The 26,133-nt window shown below is 47.1% G+C and overlaps 1 protein-coding gene and 1 long non-coding RNA gene across 3 annotated transcripts in view; one reads left to right on the forward strand and one right to left on the reverse strand.

Moving 5' to 3' along the window:
* Positions 1-26,133, reverse strand: part of SNTB1 (syntrophin beta 1) — a 245,585-nt gene that overhangs the window by 27,172 nt on the left and 192,280 nt on the right. For both annotated transcript variants that reach the window (XM_069600771.1, XM_069600772.1), the window contains exon 5: positions 3,797-3,936. In XM_069600771.1, coding sequence (XP_069456872.1) covers positions 3,797-3,936 — 140 coding nt within the window. The remainder of the gene's footprint in view (positions 1-3,796; positions 3,937-26,133) is intronic.
* On the forward strand, positions 21,940-24,216 carry LOC138446040 (uncharacterized). Its single transcript, XR_011259111.1, has 2 exons — positions 21,940-22,327; positions 23,500-24,216. It is a non-coding gene; the product is annotated as an uncharacterized lncRNA (long non-coding RNA).

The following is a 26,133-nucleotide window of genomic DNA, read 5'->3' on the forward strand; positions in this document are numbered from 1 at the left end:
GTCCCCTGCCTGCCTCTTGTGTGTGGAAAACTCTGGTCAAAGTAGAGGTTTGATCAGAGAAGTGTGAAATGAGGAAATAATGGAAAACAGTCCATGAGACTAAATATTAACAGAGTAGTCATGAGGCCTGGCCAAGGGCCTTCGGTTCTTTCTCGAGGGCTGCTAATACATCCTGCGAGCAGTCTTATCGATTCTAGAACACCAGCGGGGAGAAGTTAGCTGCACGATGACCAGATGCTACCCAGGACACGAGCTGCCACAGCTCTGAGAACTGGCCCCAGAGAAATGAGAACGAATGGCCCCGGAATGGAAGATGAGCTGTCCCGGAAGCCACCAAGACAGTGCCCGTCAGACCACTGAGGGCCAACCTGAAGAGCGGCCAGCACTGCAGGCGCTGTTTCTGCAGGCCCCCCGCCCAGTCTGGCTATGAGAGTGCTCACTGCTTGTCAGGGGAGGACTGGGCCTTCGCACAGACGTCCACACACCCACCCCCAGTGCCGGCATCTGACATAAAGCAAGCTTTCCACCAACCTGGCCTGTTTATCGGGTTTTGAGCGGCAAGCAGCTGGACCCACCACACACCCTCTAATAACAGGAGAACTGGCCTGCAGCGCAGGGAGAGTGTCAACCTTCAGGGCAGGAACGCTGCTCCCAGCCTGGAGCCACAAAGGGGCTCCATCTCCGCTGTGATTACTCGAGAAGATGGAGGGGTCATTTTCCTCGCCGTTTCCCAAAAGTCTTTTTCTAGACACACGCACAGGGTCCAGGAGGGAAGCTAGCCAGGACCGATGCAGGCAAACCACGGGAGCTGATGAGCAAGTGAAAGGTCAGTTAAAAGCCCATTTCCCTAAAGTGCATCCCTCAGCTGGGCTGGGCAGAGGGCAGGTTTCGACCAAGTGCGTAAACAGATGGGACTGGGAAGGAGGGAGGTGCAGTGACCCCGAGCTAAGCCCTGTCCTGGGAGAGAAAGCGAGGATGGGAGTCCAGCTCCTCCTTTTCCAGGTTTCCAGGCGGCGCTGAAGGAAGGAGAGGCTCCCAGTGCGGCCTCCACATCTTAACTGCCTCCCGGGCTTCCAGCAGAGGTCAGGGGCACGATTTCGGGCCTACTTTTATCATTGCTCATGGGGCTAATTCAGACACATTGTGATGAGCTGTTCTGCAGTTCAGAGGTTGGTAATCTGGGAGAGGGAGGCAAGATGGGCAGTCAAGCATCCCCGGCACGTCTCCTTTATATTTAGATGGCAGACCCTGGTTTTTCCCTTGTTTTTAAAGCCTTTATTGAACTTGTTACAACATTGCTCCCATTTTATGTTTTGTTTTTTTGGCCGCGAGGCAGGTGGGGTCTTAGCTCCCCAACCAGGATCCAATCCGCATCCCCTACCACCAGCATCGGAAGGCAAGACCTTAACCACTGGAGCCCCAGGGGAGCCCCAGGGAAGCCCCTGGACTCTGGTCTTTTTAAACGTTGCATCTTCTGTTCTAAATGAGCACAGTTTGCACCGAATGGGAATTCCACCTTCTGTCTCCATATTGGGCACAGGCTTTTGGTTTTAGGTGATTCGTGTGATTTGCTCATAATGCAGACCTGGCATCGCATGGCTGGTGAGTCTAAGATAGGTGCTTCTGGTGCCCGCCGAAAGCTACTCAGCCACCAACTGCTGTGTCTGTGCGCCCGTCCCTCCTTTGGGGGACTTTGCTTTTGTATGAGTTCATATGCTGAAGCTCCAATACTTTGGCCACCTGATGCAAAGACCTGACTCATTGCAAAAGACCCTGATGCTGGGAAAGATTGAGGCCAGGAGGAGAAGAAGGGGATGACAGAGGATGAGATGGTTGGATGGCATCACTGACGCCATGGACGTGAGTTGGAGCAAGCTCTGGGTGTTGGTGATGGACAGGGAGGCCTGGCGTGCTGCAGTCCATGGGGTCACAAAGAGCCACAGGATCCCAGCTTGTGCCGGCAGCCTGCAGAGCCTGGAGGATGACCCCCCCGGTGGCCTGAGCTGTTGGCGGGCTGCTTGGGACAGATTCTGAGGGAGTCCTGTGCGCTCCAGGGCGCTGCTGTCCAACAGAGCATTCTGTGACGGCAGAGCTGTTCTAGATCCATGCCATGCAAACGGCAGCCACCGGCCCCAACCACTGACCCTCGAAATGCGGCCAGTGTGGTCCAGGAGCTAATATCTAAAATCCTGAATCAGTACGTACATGCACACAGGAATGAAACAGCAGCCTCCACTAGTCAGAATGCTCAGAAACTGAGAGGCAGAAGCTCTGTGTTCAGGTAAGTTTTATTTTCAAGTTGCCTGAAAAGTACCTAGAAACTTTACGTTCTTTAAACTTTTGTTCCTAAAAACTGTTCCAAGAGGCATGAGTCCATTGTATCTTCTTAGTAACTGGAAGACAGTGACTGTGGTCTAATCTTTCTTTGATTTCATTACAGGAATGTCTCAGAGCATGGATATTAACTGTGGAAAGTGACAGGGATCGGGCTGAATTTGAAGGAAGCCCAAGGAGAAGCCCGGATCTTTGCAGCAACATCGTAGGATACTTGTATTCTGATTATTGAGGTTTCATTGAAACACGAACAGTATTTTAATAGTTACCCTGCCAAGATTTTTGAGGCTTAAGAAACTAAAAAATTAAATTACTGTTTTATTTCATTTTATTTACTTGATTAACGTCTAAGTGATCTAGGCCTGGTTCCCAGCCCCTGAAGGCTTCCTCTACTTACCTCTGAGGCCAACAATGGGTACTCTCAGGATACCCTTGCTGTTCCCCATCACCAACCATGATGTAAGTAGGAGAGAGTTCAGGGAGCTTCAGCTCAGCTCACTATTGTCGCTTTGACTTTTGTGGCACTTCTGCTCTGCTACTGGGTCTCGTTCTCTCCTTGCACGTGAGCTTTGAATATAACCTGTTTGGCATCTCAGTCCATTCAGATAGGAGAAGCCATCTCGACTGTCTCTCACCCAGAACAGATGCCCCCAAACCTCAGTTCACTATACTCTGTCCGTCGGACCAAACTCCTTTCAGAGCCTGCCCACATTGTTCAATAATTCATTCTACGGATGTTTTTAAGGGCCCCAAGTTGCCAGCAACTATGCCAGCTGGGGCCACAAACATTATGGACACAAAGCTTCTAGGTAGGGGAAGAGACATAGCAGGAATAATGAAAACTAAACCCATTATCAGAAAGCATATACAGAAAGCCAGCAGCAGGAGCCAGGGCTGAAAGCAGGAGTCTGTTCTGAGGTGCTCTGGTGGAGAAGGGACTGAAGCACACAGTGCGTTAGGGTCCAAAGTCTCAACACTGAAGGTGCTGAGCAGCAGACAGACCCCCGCAGCCCCACTTCCAGGGCTGGCGCCCCGCAACTGCAGGAGAACTTGCTGCGGGGTCTCCTGCTGACCGAGCTTCAGAAGGCACAGTGGGACAGCCCCACGTGACATTCTTTGTGCCACCAAGTGAAGACCCTTACTTGATTCTACCTGAACGTCAAGAGTAGGCACATGTGTGGAGTTCATCCCAAAGTGGCTGGAGGCCCAGGAAGGCGACTAGGCCGGGTCCATGTCACTGGTGTTGCTGCCTCTCCATTAGGAAGCAAGGGCTTTGTGTTGCCCTGTGTATGGTCAGAAATGATAATTAATCTACGTGGCTAAAAATGTGTGCCTACATTCTAGAGGAACTCTCAGCTCCTGCTGTAAGAGGAAGCAGTAATATCACATGCTGAAATAATTATCATTGATTAAAAGATTCAAACAGCAAACTCCTCACACCCAGACACAAGACCATGGCTACCTGGTGGCAAGCAGTGGGTACGTGTGAACGGGGCTGAACCAGGCTTCCTTTCTCCGTGGCATGCTGTCATAAATAAGAAGGTCCTTCTCCGTCAGTACAACCAGGGCTGGCCTCCACCGCTTCTCGCTGCCCCCGGGCACCTGAAACAGAAAGCAGAGTACCGTCGAGCAACAGCCTGAGATGAGAGAAAAGGAGAAGCTGGCAGCTCCCCGTCAGAAGGCCCCACAGCACAAGCATCTTTTGGTTCAGGCCGCGTCCCCAGGTGGCTCAGTGCATCCGCCGCCCATGCAGGAAGCACAGGAGACGCTGGTCCATCCCTGGGTCGGAAGATCCCCTGGAGGAGGAAATGGCAACCTGCTCCAGTATTCTCGCCTGGAGAATCCCAGGGACAGAGGGGCCTGGCGGCCCCAGTCCATGGGATCGCAGACAGCCGGACACGATGCACACACGGAAAATCAAAGTGAGAGTAAGCCATTCATGGTTGCAGGATTCTGGATCCTTGAAAATATGGTTTCTCAAGGGCCCTGGTTTACAGTCAGTGCCGCCAAGAAGTAGCTGGCAGCCAAGACCTGCTGCTGATTCTCACCTGCTGGTCAGCACGGACACCTCTATTCATAGCGGGGCCACACGTGTGGGGGAAGAAACATTCCCAAGTGGCCCTCTGATAGAGTGCACTGCTTTCATGATGAAATGGTGGCTCTGAAAACTTCTGAATCAATGCTGCTAAGTCACTTCAGTCGTGTCCGACTCTGTGCGACCCCATAGACAGCAGCCCATCAGGCTCCGCCATCCCTGGGATTCTCCAGGCAAGAACACTGGAGTGGGGTGCCATTTCCTTCTCCAGTGCAGGAAAGTGAAAAGTGAAAGTGAAGTCGCTCAGTCATGTCCGACTCTTAGCGACCCCATGGACTGCAGCCTCCCAGGCTCCTCCGTCCATGGGATTTTCCAGGCAAGAGTACTGGAGTGGGGGTGCCATTGCCTTCTCCATCTGAATCAATATCCAGAGACTAAAAACATAGCACAGAGGCCAACGTCTGTCTGCGCCGGCGTGAGGCATCACAGCTCTTCCAAAAGCCACTCGCTCTTTGAGTCTTTCTGTGCTTCAGGCACCATTCTGAAATTCTCTTGTTCTGTTGAATGTTTATTTCCATTCATGGCAAATACTTCTTTAACTCAAGGGCTGGGATGACCTGGCAGGGATTCAAGAGGATTCAAACATTGGCTGGATGTTTGGACCAGATGACCTTTAAGGCTCCTTTCAATCCTAAGGCTGAGCCTGTGGAGCTCAGATCTTATTTCACAGGTCATCCCTCCTCTGCCCAGTGTTGTTGCCCAAACTCCCTAAGTGTTCTTCCATCTATGAAAATGCCCTCCTTCCCATTTGAACTCTGGGAGTAAATCTCTGATCAGTTTGGAAAAGCTCAATCCTCCAGCCTTGCTACCCAAAGCACGGATCGTGTTCTAGCAGCGTCGGCATCACCTGGACGCTTGCGAGGAATGCAGAATCTTGGCTCATCCCAGACTTATTGAATCAGCCTCTGCATTTTCACCAGGTCTTCAGGGGTTCATATGCTCATTAAAGATAAGAAATGCTGCTCTAGATGAGGTTAGGGCTGTCTTTGACTCTGGCAACTAATCCAGTGAGGATTCAACTCTCTCATAATGAACCACTATCCCACATCGACTCAGAATGAAAGGAAACACTGAACTAAGTAAGCAAACTAATCAGGAAGCTCAATAAATGATAAAGCTAATGTCTCCCCTTCCTGTTCATATCATTATCTTTTCTTAAGTGCTTCAGTGAGATCTGTATTGAGTGGAAGCAAGTGTGTGCGGCTTTAGAAACGACTGATCAAAAGAGACGGTGTGCAGGATGATTCGAGGGCTGTAGCTTGCAGGCTGCCTGAGTCTGAGACCCTGCTCCATTATTCACTGCCTGTGACTTGGGGCAAGTTGTTATTCTCTGTGCTTCTATTTCCTCCCTGATCATGATAACATCAATATACAACAGTGTATTCTGGAACTAGAAGCCCTGGACATAAAGCACAGCTCCACAGTGTGCCACAAGATCCCACGAGATCATGCGATATTGAGGCAGTCAGCTAATCTCTTTGTATCTCCGTTTCTGTATCTGTGAAATGGGGAGATAATAGGACCTGTAGAGGGTCGGTGTGAAGACTGAGTTAGAATGTCTAAAATGTAGAATGAACACCATTTAGAGCTTGTTTATGGACGTGAGAGCCAACCAGTCCATCCTGAAGGAAATCGGTCCTGAATATTCACTGGAAGGTCTCATGCTGAAGCTGGAACTCCAATACTTTGGCCACATGATGCAAAGAACTGACTCATTGGGAAAGACCCTGATACTGGGAAAGATTGAGGGCAGGAGGAGAAGGGGACGACAGAGGATGAGATGGCTGGATGGCTTCATCGACTCAATGGACATGAGTCTGAGTGAACTCCGGGAGTTGGTGATGGACAGCGAGGCCTGACGTGCTGCAGTCCATGGGGTCACAAAGAGTCAGACACGGCTGAGCGGCTGAACAACAACAGCAAGAGCCTGTTGAGCAGCATGGCCCTCAAGACTGGCGTGCAGATCAAGTGAGGCAGTGCACGTTACGTCCCGCACACGGTAGCTGGCAGATGGTAAAACTCAGGGTGAGAAAATGGTGGGAGACTCACTGATGTTTAAACTTCTCAAAAAAAGGTATTCTTTGGAAATGGCAACAATATGACAAAGTACTGACTTTCCTTGGGAAAATGATAAGGCAAGCCAAGAATATCTTCGGTGCTGATGATTTCAATCCATCCTCCTTCGAGGAAGAGTTCATTGCACAATGATCACTTTTCTTCTTTAATGCCCTTCTTCCAACAATTCCAAATAAGAATTTCCTTTTTAGAATGAAGAAATGCCCTGTAAAGTTATTAATACTAGAATGTGAATGACTGTCTGGCTTTATGCATCTTATGCATGCAGAAGATTGAGCTCTAGCTTATTGCTTTTTCCAGAAAAACAACAGCATCTTCAAGAGATCAAAATGAATTGATAGAGAAGGAAAGTACCTGACAGTACAAGATGAATAAGCTATGGTCTCAAGGCATAAAGTGTTCGGGGGTTGGAATAAGTTTTTTCCAGCCTCTGCATTAACCATGAAATTAAAACATACTTGCTCCTTGGAAGAAAAGCTATGACAAGCCAGACAGCATATTAAAAAGCAGAGACATCACTTGCCGACAGAGGTGCGTATAGTCAAAGCCATGCTCTTTCCACTAGTCATACACAGATGTGAGAGTTGGACTATAAAGAAAGCTGAGCCACCGAATTGATGCTTTTGAACTGTGGTGTTGGAGAAGACTCTTGAGAGTCCCTTGGAATGCAAGAAGTCCTAAACGCAATCAGTCCTGAATATTCACTGGAAGGACTGAGGTTGAAACTGAAGCTCCAATACTTTGGCCACCTGAGGCAAAGAGCCAACTCATTGGAAAAGAACCTGATGTTGGGAAAGACTGAAGGCAGGAGGAGAAGGGAGTGATGAAATATTTGGATGGCATCACTGACTCAATGGACATGGGTTTCAGCAGACTCTGGGAGACAGTGAAGGACAGGGAGGCCTGGAGTGCTGCAGTCCAGGGGGCGTAGAGTCAGACACAACTGAGCGACTGAACAACATTACACTTCGCAGCTGCTTTTCCAGCTCATCACACAGGACTGCAGAAGCTACAGACAACTCTCCCGAAGTGCCCGTCTTACCTACTCAGATCTGAGCCATTGACTGTGTCTGGAACCAGTCATCTCAATGCGAACACAACCAAGCATCCTTCTTCAAAAACAATATGAAGTTTGCAAAATAACCCTCAACAGCAAATACCCTCAGTACCATGCACATCTTTCTAATGGTGGAATCATAAACTAGCCCACGTGTCAGGCGGTATATACAGGCATGAACAATTCCAAAGCCCTAGCCACAGTCTGTGGCTCATTAGAATCCTCTGCTAATAGGTTAACTCTGCTACTAGAAGACTCAGAGAGGGCGACCCCGCCAACTCTGTGTGCAGAAGGTTCAGTTTGATACTACGGTGGCTGCTCAAAGGCAACAGAAGGCTGCCCGTGAGGGCCGTTGACTTTATAGGGAGAGAAAATTCATGTTGATGAGCAGATTTTAAAACCATACTTTGGGTCACATGAGCTCATACCGTAAAGTCTTTCAAGGACACTTATTCAGGCTTGGATATTTAGGCTGTTGTTTGGTGCTAACTTCTATTACAAATCCAAATTTCCTGGCATCCAAAGACTCTCCGATGTTAATGTAACAGTTCCCGGGTTGTGTCTGCGTTTTACTGAAGCACAACTCCTGCGACAGATGTGGTAACTTCCACTGTGATCCCGGCTTCCCGCCACCAGGTCTGCATCGAGCAGAGTCTCAAGAACTGACCGTGTTTCTAATGAAGACGGTGAAAGGAAAGAAACGGAAACAGACCTGCAATTCGGAGATTATTCTGACACACAGCTGAGCTAAACCCCATAAAGAGCCATCCCACAGCCCCCTCTGCAGAGCAGGAGAGACAAGGGTTACAAAATGGCAAGAAGGGTCTAAGAGCACCAAGAAGTCATTGCTAAGCGTTGAGGGAACAGGGACTTTCCTGCTGGTCCGGTGGTTAAGACTCTGCTTTGCAACGCAGGGCACGTGGGCTCGATCCCGGCGGGGGTACTAAGATCCCATGAGCCATGGTGCAACTGAAGCCAAGCACGAGACTGGAGCGCCTCCACGCTGACCGCTGGGTCTGGGCACTTGAGGGCCAGCGAGCCACACACGCTGAACCCGCGCAGCACAGCTAATGAGTCCACGTGTTGCAGAGGATCCTGGGTGCAGAGACTGAGACCCGATGCGGCCAAATAAACACTATAAAACACTAAGGAAATTGAGGGGACACATAGATATCGATGTACGAAGTCAGCAGGCTGCACACGTGAGACTTTACACAACGTTCTGTGTCACTTACTCCTCAATTTAAAAGCCGCTGAAGGCGGCAGTCATTGACTCCTCAACCGGAGACACGACTCCTAAGTCATCTAGTCATAAAACAAAATGTGGAACAATCGAAAGAGAGTGTGTACAGGGTTGCAGCCTGGTTGATCCCAGATTTTATGCCTTTATCTTCTGACAATTCACACCTCTGAGCAGGGTTCCTAACAAACCCTGAAATACGGTTTGAAAACTGCTGACCTCATTTCCTCTACAGTATTTGAAATCTGAAGATTACTTTCAAAGAGATGGTTTTACCAAAGTCTTTCTGTGCCCTTTCTGTAGGTATTTCAAAGAGAAGAATGATACTGTTGCCTCTTAGAGTTATACAGATAAAATGAATTCATATCCACAGAGAGCTTAGAACAGTGTCCTGCATACAGTAAGCAGGCAAGCCTTAAGTGTGTTAGCGTTCCTTGTGAACATTTTGCAACGTCTAGAAACACTGAATCACTATGTTCTGCACTTGGAACCAATAGCGTGCTGTAGGTCAAGTATACTTCAGAGAAACAGACAAACTCACAGAAAGATCAGATTTGTGATTCAGAGGTGGGAGGAAAGGAAGAGGAATTGGAGGAAGACGGTCAAAAGGTACAAACTTCCAGTTATAAGGTAAGTAAGTATTAGTGATGAATATGATTAATATAATTAACATTGCTGTGTGTATATATGAAAGCTTTTAAGAGACCAAATACTAAGAGCTCTCATCACAAGGAAAAAATTTTTTTTTCTTTTTCTTTTATTTTGTGTTTTTTATGAGATAGTAGATATTCACTAAACTTATTGTGGTAATCAGTCCATGAGGTATGGTAGGTAAAATCATTATGTTGTACACCTTAAACTCATACAGAGCTGTATTCCAATTATATCCAATAAAACTGGAAGAAAAATAAACAAGAAAAATTTAATATAAAGAAACCCTAACCCCAACCCCAACCCCTAACCCTAACCCTAATGTCCTCCTCTGCCAAAGAGTGAGGCAAGTCTAAATTATTACTAACAGCCTCTCCAAATGCAAAATCAGATCTTTTTTTTTTTTTTTTTCAGTATAAAGTTCCCTGCTTATAGGCTGGGGCTGCTTTAGCTCCTAGACTCTCGCTTTAAACCTCTTCTGTGTTCAGCAGACTTTGTGCACCGGGAAAAAGACAAGTGTGGGTTTCTCCTTCCCTCCTCACACCAGCTCACTCTGCCCAAGCTGCTTATCTTCTGCCTTCTACTTGAGCACAGGGTGAAGGGGGAAGGAGGCAGGAAGAGCTCAGAGTCTTTGGAATCAGATAACATCTTCAAAACCAAGCTTTACCAGTTCTCAGCTGGAACTGCTCTGAGCCCTTGCTCACGACGTGGCGGTGGTGGTGGTTTAGTCGCTCAGTCGTGTCCGCCTCTTTGCGACCCCATGGACTGCAGCCCGCCAGGCTCCTCTGTCCATGGGGCTCTCCAGGCAAGAACACTGGAGGGGGTTGCCATTCTCTCCTCCAGGGGATCTTCCTGACCCAGGGATCGAAACTGCGTCTGTGGCACTGTGAGCAGATTCCTTACCACTGAGCCACCAATGCCCTCCTGTGCATATTTTGTGAGGATTAAATGTGATAATGTATATAAAGCACTTCCCATAAGGTGGGTGGGCTTCCCTGGTGGCTCAGACAGTAACGAATCTGCCTGCAAAGCAGGAGATCCAGATTTGATCCCTCGGTTGGGAGAATTCCAAGGACAGAGGAGCTGGGTGGGCTATAGTCCACGGGGTCCCAAAGAGTCAGACAAGGACTGAGCGGCTTTGACCTTCGCTCTTTTACGTGGTCGGTACTAGCGGCGTGACTGTCTGCTTCACACCTCAAGCACTCTTCCTCCAGCCGCGCTGCTCAGGGAGGAAGGTCTAGAGCAGGCAGTGGCCAGCAGCGGCGTGGAAACGTTCGTAAGGGAAGGTCGACCACGATCTCGTTTTGGAGACTGTGGCTATCTCGACAACCTTTTTCATAATTCTTATTTTCCTCTGATGTGGGCCATCTTCAAAGTCTTCACTGAGCTCGCTGCAGTGCTGCTTCTGTTGCTGTTTTGTGTTTGGGCTTTCTTTGGCCTCAAGGCCTGTGGGATCCTAGCTTCCTGACCAGGAATGGAACCTCCACCCCCAGCAGTGGAAGGCAAAGTCTTAACCACTGGACCGCCAGGCAAGCCCTCGACTTTAACGTCTCTTCACTTCAGATTGCTAAGTATTTAGAACAAAGGGCAAGATACCAGGGTAAAATAATTAGCAGTTATCAACTTCCAGATGCTTTACAAACATTAGATAATTAATCCCCGCACCAAGTCTCAGAGAGGCGGATAAAGATCATGTGACTGGGAACACTCTGGGCTCTCCCCCAGGACGCGGCCGCTCCCTGCGGGCCACTCAGAACACTGGCTGTGTGCAACGGAGACCTGCAGTTTGCATGAAACTGCATTCTGTGGCGCGCTTCAGAATCAGTGATTCTTTGAAACCTGTAAACAGTCCCTTTTCATCCTGTTTACTTATGTGCTCAGGTCATTCCTTTCTGAGCAAAGTCCAGAAGTAAATTCCAGCGGCCTGAATTATAGAATGCTATGACTGATGAACGTGAGTGTTGTTTGGGGTTAGCTTATCATCAAGTCTCTCGGAAACAGTGGCAAGTTAGCAGAGGCAGTCGAGAGAGGGCTGGAGAGAACGCGCGGCTCAGTCGCGTCAGTCTGTCTGGAGCGGCGAAGGCGGTACGTTCTGCTGTTCAATCCACCCAGTTTGTGGCTGTTGTTATGGCAGCCCTAGGAAATAAGATGAGCACCGTGCTGTTTCACTTTCTGGAACCCTTTCAGCATTTTCTGGCACTTATTATAGCCCTGTCTTACAGAAGAAGAAACGTGGTTCAGGGCGGTTGAGGATAAGCCAAGGTCACATCAGTTCCAGTCTTCGGCGCTGTGATGGTCGCCAAGCTGCCCACCCCCGGGAGGAAAGGGCAGGCTGTGGGCAAAGGGGGAAAGGCAGGAGGGGCTGGCAGGGACCCCGCGGCACCGCCTCCCCTGCCGGAGGGCCAGGCGCTCTGCCGGGCAGCAGGCTCCCCCGCAGGCTCCTCCTGTGCGCCCTTCCCATCTCCTGGCGCCGGCGGCTGCATCAGGCCAGACACCGGCTTAATCAAAGCTCCTGACTCCCCAGGCCTCACATCTGATTAAAGTAATTCAAGACTAAGACGTAAGGGACTCATAACCCATGGACGCTGTTCCATAAAGGGGCGTTTCTGTTTTCAGCAAGCAGCTGGGACGAAGTTGGTATCTCGTGTCTAGTCTTCATCACACAACCAAGGGGCTGGTCAATGAAACAGTTTGCTTTCTAAAGGGGATGAAACATTACACTATACTATAAACTTAATTTGCATGTTTTTGTAATTTTAGTAAATCCATTTCCTTGTGGGTGCGGCTCGCCCCACTACAAATGTTAGCAAATTCTAAGAAAGCAAAGTCCAGTTTAATATGCTGTGTAGTTTTAAATCAACCAAACATCGTATGTTAAGGGACAAGTAACGGATAAATGCAGTAGGCTGTGTAATAGTGTTTGAACATTGCAAACTACCGAACTTCTCTAGACGTTAGAACCGCCAGGAAGTCCAGCGGATTCTGAGCCTTACGGCTCACGGCTTAAAGTAACACTCAGATCAAAAGGCACTTTCAGGACTTCACTGGCCTAGTGGGGAAGACTCTGTGTTCCCTCTGCAGGGGGCACAGGTTTGATCCCTGCTTGGGGAACTAATACCCCACATCCTGCATCGTGTGGCCAAAAAAATGAGTAAATAAATACTCTATAAAATATGCATGTTAAGCTGCTTCAGCCGTGTCTGACTCTGTGCGACTCTGTGGACTGTAGCCCACCAGGCTTCTCTGCCCATGGGACTCTCCAGGTGAGAATACTGGAGTGGGTTGCCATGCCCTCCCCAGGGAATCCTAACCCATAGAACCCAGGTCTCCCGCATTGCAGGCGGATTCTTTCCCACCTGAGCCACCAGGGAAGCCCAGTAAGTGTGGAAGACAGAGCACGGGACTATGCCATGGCTGCGGCTGGGGCCCTGGGCCCCGTGGCCGCTGTGCTCTCCATGGGTGTTCCTCACGTCCCCCGGCTCCAGTGCCCCGTGCCCGCCACCTCCCTGGGGGCTCAGGCTGTAAGGAACCCGCCTGCAGTGCAGGAGACCCAGCTTTGATCCCTGGGTCAGGAGGAGCCCCTGGAGGAGGGCATGGCAACCCACTCCAGTGTTCCTGCCTAGAGATTCCCGTGGACAGAGGAGCCTGGTGGGCTACAGTCCATGGGGTTGCAAAGAGTCAGACATGAATGAGTGAGTCACTTTTTCACTAGGTATGAGCTGTCCACTCTCAGCTTCCAGAGATGAAGGAAAGGCTGCTTCTAATCTGTAATGCTCACAGATAATTAAATTAGGCTTCTCTCAGTCTGCTGGGGAAAAGCTATTTTATACTTTCATTAACTCCAAAAGGCTATTTCAATTCTAGTCCCTGTTTGGTAAACAAGTTATCTTTCACTTACAGCCTTTCCTTCTCTAATGCCCAGGAAATTTGCCCTTTAAAGGGACCCTAATAGGCAGCAGAGATTTGTAATTTTTTAAAAAGTTATCTTTTGAAAGACAGTTGACATTACTAAATCCAAAAGAGCAAATTATTTTAAAACCTAGTCTATGCTTTAGCATCCTGTTTCGTCTTCACTGTATCTTTGGGCTTCCTTATCTATTTCCTCATTTTATTAATTCTTCAAAGGAGAAAACCAAAAGTTCTTTGAAGGAATAAGTCACAAGGATGTAACACACAGCATAAAGAAGACGGCCAACGACACTGTGATCACCACGTGTGGTGACAGATGGTCACTACATTTATCACGGTGGTCACTTTATACCGCATGCAAATGTGAAATTATTATGTCATATGTCTGAAATTAAAATAATACCATGCATCAGCTATATTTCAATTAAAGAGACTATCAAAGGCAAAAGAATGTAGGGAGTGTTGGCCCTAAAAACACATTGGCATTTTTTTCACAAAACATTCTGTATTACGCATCTCAGCAGCCAATATGCCCTCTGAAGTTTTCAACTTTTTTTTTTTTCCACTTTCTGACCTTGCCCCGTGGCACGTGAGGTCTCGTTTCCCCGGCTGGGGTCTGAGCTGCTGCCCTGGAGGCGTGGGGCCCTAACCGCTGGGCCACCAGGGAAGTCCCTGAAGGTTTCAGCTTCTTAATGACACCAGAGACTTGGGGCGCATCAGCAGTTTCTAAAGCCATGGCCTGGTCCAACGGGTATGCAATAGTGCCAGATACCATTCCACTATTTACTGTGTGAAAAAATAACATGTTTGCTTTGAGTTGCATATTTCAAAGTTTTATAACTAAACAAAAAAATAAAGGATTCATTTTACAGACATCTCAAACTTCGTGTGTCCAAGGACAAACGACAAATTCCAAAGTCCCCTTCTACTTCTGTTTCAGTGCCTTCATAAAGCCTGTCCCAACTGCAGAGTCTTTTTTTTTTCCCTCTCTCTGACCTCCTGGAAGCAAGGAGGCAGTCTGTATTAGGATCATAAATCTTGTTGTCAGACAGTTCTAGTCTTTGAGTCAGCTCAGCTATTTACACTGTGATCTTGACCCAGTTTTCCCCATGCTTCCGTTTCCACGTCTGTAAAATGGGGGTGATTAAAGTCCCTCTCCTATGAGATTACTTGAAGGATGGAATCCGATAATGTGTGTACATGTTTTATAGCAAACTGCCTGGCAAACACTAAGTCCTCAAAAACCATTGTTTCTCAACGTTTGGTGTGCGGACCACCTGCTTTCAAACCAGCTGGGCTGCTAGTTACAAATTCAGATGTCTGCTGTTCTAAGATCCAGTTCTTCAAAAATGCTGGGGGTGGCACTGGGAGGGGGCCTGGGAAGTCGTGTGCCCACGATTCTTTGAGAACATCACCAGTAGGTGTCAATGACCACAACCACCGTCATCATGAGCAGAGCACTCACTTTCCATCTGTAGTTTCCAAAGACCGGTTCCCCTGGACTCTCCGCCTTGGTATCACGAGGGGGCTCCTTAAGCGTATAGATTCTTAACTCCCCAATCCAGAGAAGCCTAACAGTGCACCTGGGGCGGACACCACACATCTCTCCTTTCCGATCTTCTTCTGGAGAGTCTGATGCTCAACCTGCTTTGAGATTCCCTGGCCCACATAACTCATTCTGACACTGGGTCATGGCCCTTTCTTTTTTAACCATTTAGTCAGTGTCTATGATGCTATGATAAATGTTTGTTGCTGAAATGAGCTGACCGGAATAATGGTGTGCTGGCCGGAGCAAGCCTCTCATCTGTGACCTGCTCTGCTTGGTGAGCTCTCCCCTTCACTCCTGCCTGATACAACGTCCACGGACATTTCATTTCTGCACGGTAGCTTCTCCAGACTCTAGTCATTACTGCACCATTTTCAAGATCTTCTTTGTATTTACTTATTATGAGAACAACTGCTAGCTGCCCACCCAAAATCTATTCTGTCTTTTTTTATTAAAGGAATTAGAATTAACCAAAATTATTAGGAGTGACTATATGTGGAGTTAAAACATTCTTACTCCTAGCTCCAGCTTTCATAGGCCTTAATATTCACCCTCCTCTGACAATTCCAACGCAGGGGTGACCTCCACCTCTATTCTATGAGGATTGCTTAAACATCCGAGTTCATATACATTCATTTAATCACACATCCAGGCACCTCCTTCTCTGAAAAGAAGTCTCCTTCATGTCTACAGCGCACTCTTTGTAGTAACCAAACAGGGACCAATATAAATGTTATTTCCAGATGGAAAAGTAACTATGAAAGCGTAGGGTGACTTGGCTTTTCTTTCCAGCCTAAGCAGAGTTAAGTGAGAACTAGGGAGGCATGTTTCAAATGCAGTTGCACGTCAGGGCTGAAATCTTTCCAAAGGTGGACATTTTGTGGATGTTCCTGTACCTCTTGGGAGGGCTTTTAATGACAGATTTCATATAAAATTACCCTCATACTAATTAAATCTGAGATCTAACTTCAATGTACAAGTGATAATGTGGCACACCAACTACTGAGAATGTGGCTTTCTGTAAAAAATGTCTTTCTTTTCGTTTTCTCTGTCCTGCTTTCAGAACTCATCCATCCACTCACAGAGCCTTTATTTGGCATAAGGTGTGCGCTAGGCCCCCTGCTCAGCGTCTTGGTCACTTAACGGTGGTGGAAGGTAGACAAGGCGGAAAAGAGAGTAAACCAGCAACCAGGATAAAAATGTTAACCTGGCCAGTGTTACAAGGGGACAGAACAGGCTGAATTTAATTAAAGTCATGTCAAATGACTTAGATACAAAATATGGCTGAAATTTCCACTGGCAAATAGTTTTCATTACTTTCCAGGGACAGTGCCATGTTCTAACTCTGTGAAGGATATTTTTAAATCTAAATTTTGGCCTCCATGTTATTTAGCGGATGCCCTGAGTGCAACCTGGCTTCTCCTGCTCCTTGCTCCTGGTTTCTCTAGCACCTCCCATTGATCTAGTTTAAGAACATAACAGTATCTACTTCACAGGGTAACTGAGAGCCAAATGAAGTAACACAGGAAAAGTGGGAGTATTGGAAGCATTATATGAATACCAATAGGAGTACACGCTTAAAAGTACGCAGTCACTAATAGTGCTTCCCGCCGCAGTCTGCAGGGCTTGTCACTTACGGAGTGATGTCCACTGTTATAGCAGCACATCCTTAACAAGTCTGATCCTGGCTACCCCTGTGCTAATCATAAGGTCTCAACTGAACACAAACAACAGCACTTTTGATTCTCTGGAACGTGCTGTCCTCGAGGCATTACATAGTCATCCCAGGGACTGGTTCCCTGACCTTTCATGGGTACCAAGGCCCACAGATGCTCAAGGCCCTTACTGGGAGCGCAGTTGGCCCTCCATATCCACCGACGCAGAGCACACAGGCTGGGAGAGCTGCCGGCTCTTCCCCTGAATAAAGCGTCTGCAGAAGTGGGGACACAAAGCACACGTGTGCTATTCTGATGCTCAGAGCCATGGACGCCTGGACACCCGGCTCCTAGATTTTCCTTGGTCCTTGGATCATCTGAAGTTCTGAAAGGAAGGAAATCTTGAAGTTCTTAAAATTTGCCAACCCCAACTCCACAAAATCACTGCAGATGGTGACTGCAGCCATGAAATTAAAAGATGCTTGCTCCTTGGAAGAAAAGTTATGATCAACCTAGACAGCATATTAAAAAGCAGAGATATTACTCCACCAACAAAGGTCCGTCTAGTCAAGGCTATGGTTTTTCCAGTGTGCCGGGAGCCAGCACAGGAGATCCCACCCATGACAAGGACATGCGGAGAGGCCTGGTGGACAAGGTGAGTCAGGTCTCAAGGGGTCCTCTGCCTGAGCATCTGCCCCGAAACCAAAATCTGTCTGTTTACTGTCCACTATTCTATACTCTTCTGACATTACAGGGGGCTATCCCCGACCACCTTTCTCTGGAAAAAGTTAACTTAGAGCTCCAACTGGTCTCCTGCGTATGAAAGGAGTGTCTCAGCTCAAATCCCTCTGATGGCTCTCTACATTGCCTGACAGGTTCCCCCGGACTTTTACTACTTGTGAATTGTTTACAGCCCCCCAGCCACGAAAGGCATGCAGCTTAAAGCATCTTAAAGATATAGAGCCTTTTCTAAAGAGCTAAGAATTATATTGGTGATGGGTTTTCATTGTTGAGTCAATGACTGCTGCCAGGCCTCCACATTCTTTATCATTTAGGCACCTGGAGGATATTAATCAATGTAACTGGGATATAGAAAAAGGAATATAGTAGTTTTGATGTTAGCAACACTAGACTTTTGAGTTAATGAACTTTCTTTTTGTTATAAATCACTGTACTCCTCTTTCCTTGTTATAATTGTTGTGTTCTTGCTAGGTAAGAATGTAACCTTAATTAGTGCTTTCTGAGAGTGGCACCAGACTAGTAAGAACAACACTTTTAAGGCAAATAAGTTTTCTGGTTGACAGACCCTTATCAGAAAAGGGCCGTAAAATGCTAAAAGGCCTCCTGGCCAAAAGATGATGTAAATCACCTAAGACCTGTGTATACAGCTAGGTATGCAGAGAGAAAGCCTGGTCTCAATAAGAGTCAGGGCTGCTGACGCTGCATAACTTTGTATTATCCATTGATCTCTATGTACAACCAAAAGTATAAAAAGCTTTTCTGGACAATAAAGGGGGGGGGGCAGTCACTGGAAAGACTGGTTTCCCCCATGTGGTCTTTTCTCCTTTTCTTGTTTTCTGGCTGAATTCCCATCTGGAGCGTGGAGGCTCGCCATGTATACTTACTTGCCCTGGCTTCTAAGACCCACGCGAGAGGGAGCCCAAGGCGGGGCACCCTCCGCTATTCAAGTGGGTGCTGGTGGCCTACGTAGGTGGTGCAAGTTTCTTGTCTTGAGACTTTATTAGCTTTCCATGTAAACCAAGTTATTCAGCATTTTTTCTCCACTAATTTTCCTACTACACTATTCTTTCCTAATCTCTTTATATTTCTAATTAAATAGTCCTTTCCCAGATGCCGACTCCGTCCCCACTTCAAATTCCCTGGATCCAACCGGGGCTGGACCCCAGTACCAGTGGTCATATATGGATGTGAGAGCTGGACTATAAAGAAAGCTGAACACTGAAGAATTGATGCTTTTGAACTGTGGTGCTAGGGAAAACTCTTGAGAGTCCCTTGGACTTCAAGGAGATCCAACCAGTCCATCCTGAAGGAAATCAGCCCTTAATATTCATTGGAAGGACTGATGCTGAAGCTGAAACTCCAATACTTTGACCACCTGATGCAAAGAACTAACTCATTTGAAAAGACCCTGATGCTGGGAAAGATTGAAGGAGAGAGAAGGGGACAACAGAGGATGAGATGGTTGGATGGCATCATCGACATAATGGACATGAGTTTGAGTGAACTCCGAGAGTTGGTAACGCACAGGGAGGCCTGGCATGCAGCAGTCCATGGGGTCGCAGGGAGCTGGACACGGCTGAGTGACTGAACTGAACTGCACAAGAACATACTTCCCGTCTTTCCTTTTTTTTTTTTTTTTTTTGTCTACATCATAAGACACGCAGGATCTTAGTTCCCTGAGCAGGATTTGCACCCCAGCAGTGGACATACAGAGCCCTAAGCACTGGATCGCCAGGGAAGCCCCTTGTCTTCTCCCCTTCTGTTTCCAACACTTACTCCTTCCTGTAGCAGCTTCTTATGTGCTTTTCATGCACCAAACACTGTTAGATTTATTCAACTTCTTCCCCACCTTTTGACCCTTAGATAATCGGTGACCTTTTTCATTAGAGCCACTTGTTTTCCCTCCATCCATCTTAAGGCCTGAGGATCAAAAGGCTTACATGCTATTCTAGATGAGATTTGCAGAGACACATAACTCTGGGACCTCTTCACTCTCTGCCAAGAAGGACTGTCTGAGAAGAACTCTGGCTTTAAACTCACCATGTGGGGAGTGTAAGGTCTGGGACAGAAACGTATCACCCACAATAACCTGCTCAGTTACAGATGGGCTACAGCTGGGGTCAACAATGGCCCTGTTTTGTGAGTCTGTAAAGGCACTCATTCTGGTCTCTTGCCTCATACTAACCTCACCTCCAACAGATTTTGAAGTCCTTTCCAGCCTTGTCCCCCAAGGATGAAGACCACCAGTCCAGTCTGCACACTTTTCTCTCCCACACCCATAAAAATTGTTCTTTCATCTTCACTGTGTGCAAAGGAATATGGGTTAGGTGAAAGAAAGCGATTTCCATAATATGCAAGCATTTGGTCTCCGTGGCTGCAAAGAGCCATTCTCATTAAATTAGACTGAAAAAGGGATCCTTCAGTTGAAAAACAGAGAAGATGGTGATGATGAAAACAAGTAAAAAAAAAATAGACCACTTGAGTTTAATTTTACCACTTTCTCATATAAAGAGAATGAAAAAGTGAAAGTGTTAGTCATTCAGTCATGTCCAACTCTTTGTGACTCCTTGGACTGTAGCCCACCAGGCTCCTCTGTCCATGGAAATCTCCAGGCCAGACAGAATACTGGAGTGGGTGGCTGTTCCCTTCTCCAGGGGATCTTCTCAACCCCGGGATCAAGCCCAGGTCTCCTGAACTGCAGGCGGATTCTTTACTGTCTGAACCAAACTGGGATGAATCTCTTCCCACTGTTTCTATTGTAAGTCACTAATGACCTACAGTTGACCCCATTCATGAGAAAAGTTAAGTCATCTATGAGCATCCATTTTTTTAAGTGTGAAAAAAGTCGGAAAGCTTTGCTAGAAAGCTACTCAGACAGAAATGATAAATGAACAGTCCTACAGCAAACCAAGGATCTGAACGATGGATAAAAGCCATTCACAGCATCAGAACAGGCCTCCTAACCAAACGTGGTGAGAAGTATCCATTCCTGGGACAAACATTTCTGACCACATGCCGTACGCCAACAGTATGCCAGGAGGTGAGTGGGCATGTTACGACAAGCAGAACCACACGGGACTTCCCAGATGGAGCTTATAGGCTGCGAGAGGAGACAGATGCCGTGGGAGTCACCAACCAAGCAATAAATATCAATTTTAAACACTGGTGGTGCTGCCACTCACCCTGAGGCTTACAGCAGAGTTCTACTGAGTCAAGTCTGCTTGCTCTGACTCAGGGAGCTTTGCTCATCTTAACTTTGAAATTCCCTTCGCACTAAATGCCATTCAAGGCAAGTGCTCACGTGGGTCAGTGAAGTCGAAACGCACACCTGGAATAACAGGTGCATGGAGGCTGCTGGCTTCCTGTAAATATTTCTGCAAACAGCAGATTCCTTTGCAAATGATCCTTCACCCACACCATGTTCGCAGGCCTTTTTTTTGGGCAAATGTTTATACAGCTGTTACAAAGAAAAACAACTTTTGGGACTGAAAAAAAAAAAAAAGCCAACCAAAACAGATACTCTTCTCTTGCTTTGATTTTCCATTTTCTCAGATTTTAATAAACTCCATTCCCGGGAGTTTCGATTCACAGGGCAGATCATTAAGAGAACTGTGAGGCCACAGTGAAGTTTGATTATGGCACCGGGTGTGAGAGTGAAGCTATTACCAGCCAGCACAGCCCCACCAGCGGGCGTGGGAGCCAAGAGGAAGCAAGGCCCAGAGAGCAGGCCTGGGAGGCGGCCCCACCACCAGCCCACGTTTCTCCTGCCTTCCATGACGCGCCAGGACCTTTCAGTCTCACGTCTGATTCCATTGCTTCAAGGTCTCCTGTCCAATCATATCTTTATAGGGTACATCCGTTGTCATTGCATCCCAGGAACTAAATGGTGATGAAGATGTAAGTAGTCCCTGCCTTCATGAGACGCAAGAGTCTACGGTAGTGACAGACAAAAAGGCAAGGAAACACGAAATGATTCCAAACTGTAACAAAAACAAAGCAGGTGATGAGAAAAGCGAGGGAAAGACTCAGCTTAAATAAACTCATTCTTCTAAGGATCCTTAGGGCTTAAAGGGGCTTCCCTTGGGGCTCAGACGGTAAAGAATCTGCCTGCAATGCCAGAGATCCAGGTTCGATCCCTGGGTTGGGAAGATCCCCTGGAGGAGGGCATGGCAACCCACTCCAGTATTCTTGCCTGGAGAATCCCTATGGACAGAGGAGCCTGGTGGGTTACAGTCCACCAGGCCACAAAGAGTCGGACACCACTGAGCGACTGACACACACTAGTGCTTAAAGGGTTAGCCTTGTGCAAGGTCCCTGCCTCTTAAGAAGGGACAAAGCACTAAGCCCAGTAAACGAATCCCTAATAACAGACTTTCAGCCACAAAGTGGCATAATGAGAACACTATTTGGGGGGATGGCGTGTTGGGCAGGGCTTTTTCCTAATCCCATAAATCACCTCATCTAGAAAGCATCTGGGGAGTCTATTTTTAAAGCTGGCTCAAATCCACAAACACAAAAAAGTCCTTGTCTTGAAGAAGGGAAATACTGAACCGTTCAAGGATGAGATCAAGCAGAAAGAGGAAGGACTTTGTTTATTTTACCCCATTCTCTAATGTTTGAGCTTTTTATGACTTCATTACCTTGGTCGGTTACAAAGTGGGAGGGTTGTCTCTTCTGAAGAGCTCATGCCTTCATGTATAAACCTCCGATGATTTTGATATTTCTGGATCATTTCAAACTTTGAAGTTTGTGGTCCTCTGTTTATGGCAGCTACAGAAAAGTAACACAACACCTGGCCTGGGGGCCCGGGGCACTAATCCGCCACCCACCGGGGGCCTGGTGGATTTTCATCACCTGCGAGATTTGTACACGCCTGTTTCACAGCCAGGGTTCTTGCTAAACTGGCATTTTTACAGGATGGCAGTTTTTAGAAGAACCAGTGGAAAAATGAGTATCCTTTACAACAGAACCACAAGGAAGGATCCCAGTCAGTGAGCTTGCTAATTGATCACCATCTTGACTGGTAAGTTCTTAACGAGGACGTAGGTCACCGTTAATACAAGGCAACAGCTTGGGAGCACCGCGATCGACTGGACAAGGCAGAGCCAGCTGACCTCTGCAGACTGGGAACGGTCCACGGTCTGACCCACGCAGGGCCGCAGCAGGACGCAGCCTTGGCCAGAGACGAACGTGTGCTTCCAGCCATCTCGCAGCTTCAATAACTTAAGTTCTGCACACGCTTAATGTCCTTAACAGGTTGTGGGTTTACTTATACATATAATCCAAAATGAAACAAAGGTTTAATATTAAAGCAGATTATGCACTGTCTGCTGAAATTAAGAGTCTCTCAGTAGATTTTCCAGTTGCAAACTCGTCATTAACTCTTCAAAGATAAACTTTTCTCAGACTTCCCAGATGGTTCAGTGGTTAGGAATCCACCCACCCGTGCAGGGGACGTGGGTTTGATCCCTGGTCCAGGAGGAGCGCACATGCCACAGGGCAGCTAAGCTCCACTGAGCTCACGCTCCAGCGCCCGTGATCCTGACAGGGGAGGCCAGCACACTGCAGCAGACGGCAGTCCCCAAACGCCGCAAGCAGGGAAACTCTGGGCAGCAAAGAAGGCCCAGCACAGCCCCAAATAAATACATTACAAAAATTTAAATTAAAGTTAACAAAATTCTATGTAAGTAATTTGTAGTAACAGTCGGCTGTATAACCGTGTGATTTCTAGCTCATGAGAATCTAGCTATTGGCTCACAAACAGGAAAATGGGCAACGCGACACTATGTGCCCATATAGATTTTTTTGGTAAATTTCTGAAACTAACTGCTGGATGACGCTTTTCCTAAAAACTCTCATTTTCTATCTATTTATGCCTAATTTCAAAACAGGTTTGGAGAATTAAATGCCATTCCGACAATGATACAAAACTTTGCTGAAAGATACAGGCCATTGGTCAATTCACTAAACATACAGACTGGTCATTCTGCCGTCAGAATAATCTACTTCCACTCATTATAAATGGATGGCATGAGTCAGCTGGGCCCTGAAATCTATAAAGAATGATGAAGGCTTAGTGGTTATTTTGTAAAAGTCAAAGACACACATCACTTGTACAGGATAGAAGATTAGTAAGCATCGTCGTATTTTATAACAGATCTTTTTTTTAAAAAATTCAATTTGTTTTTGTCTTAGCAAAACCAATAGCCACTGACTTGCAAGGTGTGTTCAGTTTGTTGGAATTCATCGAGCACCACTAGCAACACATGTACCTCTGTGAAGGCTTTGCTGCTGCTGTTGTTCAGTTGCTCAGGCGTGGCCGACTCTTCGCGACCCCATGGACTGAAACGAGCCAGGCTTCCCTGTCCTCTAATTCCCGGAGTCTGCTCAAACTCATGTCCCCTGAATCAGTGATGCCCGCCCACCATCTTATCGTCTGTCGTCCCCTACTCAAGCTTTCCCAGGATCAGGGTTTTTTTTTCCAATGATTCAGCACTTCGAATCAGGTGGCCAAAGTATTGGAGCTTCAGCTTGAGCATCTGTCTTCCAATGAACACCCAGGACTGATCTCCTTTAGGATGGACTGGCTGGATCTCCTTGCTGTCCAGGTGACTCTCAAGAGTCTTCTCCATCACCACAGTTTGAAGGCATCAATTCTTCAGCACTCAGCCTTTTTTATTGTCCAGCTCTCACATCCATACATGACTGCTGGAAAAACCACAGCTTTCACTAGATGGACCTTTGTCGGCAAAGTAATGTCTCTGCTTTTTAATATGCTGTCTAGGTTGGTCATAGCTTTTCTTCCAAGGAGCAAGTGTTATTTTTTTTTTTAATTTTGTGGCTGCAGTCACCATTTACAGTGATTTTGGAGCCCCCCAAAATAAAGTCTGACGCTGTTTCCACTGTTTCCCCATCTATTTCCCATGAAGTGATGGGACCGGATGCCATGATCTTTGTTTTTTGAATGTTGAATTTTAAGCCAGCTTTTTCACTCTCCTCTTTCACTTTCATCAAGAGGCTCTTTACTTCCTCTTTGCTTTCTGCCATAAGGATGGGGTTATCTGCATATCTGAGGTTATTGATATTTATCCTGGCAATCTTGATTCCAGCTTGTGCTTCCTCCATCCTGGCATTTCTCATGATGTACTCTCTGCATATAAGTTAAATAAGCAGGGTGACAATATACAGCCTTGACGTACTCCCTTCCCAATTTGGAAACAGTCCATTGTTCCATGTCCAGTTCTAACTGCTGCTTCCTGACCTGCATACAGGTTTCCTAGGAGGCAGGTCAGGTGGTCTGGTATTGCCAATGAACGGTTGTCTCCTTCTGACCCTTGCAGCCTATTTCCTCCATTTGGAGACCCCTGGCCTTCCTGCCTGTGAACCTCTCAGCATCTCTTGAAGAATTTTCCACAGTTAGTTCTGATCTACACAATCAAAGGCTCTGACGTAATTAATAAAGCAGATGTTTTTCTGGAACTCTTGCTTTTTCTATGATCCAAAGGATGTTGGCAATTTGGTCTCTGGTTCCTCTGCCTTTTCTAAATCCAGCTTGTACACCTGAAAGTTCTCAGTTCACATACTGTTGAAGCCTAGCTTGAAGGATTTTGAGCATTACCTTGCTAGCATGTGAAATGAGTGCAATTGTGTGGTAGTTAGAACATTCTTTGGCATTGCCTTTCTTTGGGATTGGAATGAAAACTGACCTTTTCCAGTCCTGTGGCCACTGCTGAGCTTTCAAATTTGCTGGCATATTGAGTGCAGCACTTTCACAGCATCATCTTTCAGGATTTGAAACAGCTCAACTGGAATCCTATCACCTCCACTAGCTTTGTTCATTGTGATGCTTCCTAAGGCCCACTTGACTTCACATTCCAGGATGTCTGGCTCTAGGTGAGTGATCACACCATCGTGATTATCTTGGTCATGAAGATCTTTTTTGTACAGTTCTTCTGTGTATTCTTGCCACCTCTTCTTAATATCTCTGCTTCTGTTAGGTCCATACCAATTCTGTCCTTTATTGACGCCATCTTTGCATGAAATGCTCCCTTGGTATCTCTGACTTTCTTGAAGAGATCTCTAGTCTTTCCCATTCTATTGTTTTCCTCTATTTCTTTGCATTGTTCACTTAAAAAGGCTTTCTTATCTGTCATTAAGATAAGAATGTATTGTACTTAAAGTTAAAAAAAAAGCAATTTAGTATTGCAAGAAAAAAATCAGAAAATACAGTGAAGCTACAAGAAGTACATAGAAACCACCATCGCCTCCTCAAAACGCTAGCGGGAGCGTGCCAGCCCAGCTCTTCTGTGCTCAGCTGCTGTTTTGTCTCGATGTGGTAGGCCACAGGTGGGCAGACATCTATCAGGAAGTGGGGTCTCCCCTTTCTGCGGCTGCCCCGTGGCAGTGCTGACCAATGGGGTGCGGCACAAGCCTCGCTGCCGCAGCTCCTGAGAGTAGATGTTAAAAGATGCGCAATTCCTGCTTTTGTGTGGTGTGAACTCCTGGAGTCCAGAAGCCAGGCTTCAGGAAGTCCAAGGCCTACAAAGAAGGCACCCACAGGACCGAGGTGCTCCAGCTGACAGTCCACGCCAAGCTCCCAGCTGACACCCAGCGCCAACGGACAGCATATCTGCGTGCTGCTTTGGATGGGGCGCCAGGTCAAGCCTGCAGATGACCGCATCTGCAGCCATGAGCACATGGAGTGAAGCGCTTTCCAGACTGACCCATCAGCCCACAGAGTTTCGAGAGGATACAACAAGTACTGTTTTGAAGCCACTGCATTGCTTCAGTCATGTCCAACTCTTTCTGACCCCCGGACTGAGCCTGCCA

This window comes from Ovis canadensis, chromosome 9 (assembly GCF_042477335.2).
Source record: "Ovis canadensis isolate MfBH-ARS-UI-01 breed Bighorn chromosome 9, ARS-UI_OviCan_v2, whole genome shotgun sequence".
NCBI classification, from domain to species: Eukaryota; Metazoa; Chordata; class Mammalia; order Artiodactyla; family Bovidae; genus Ovis; species Ovis canadensis.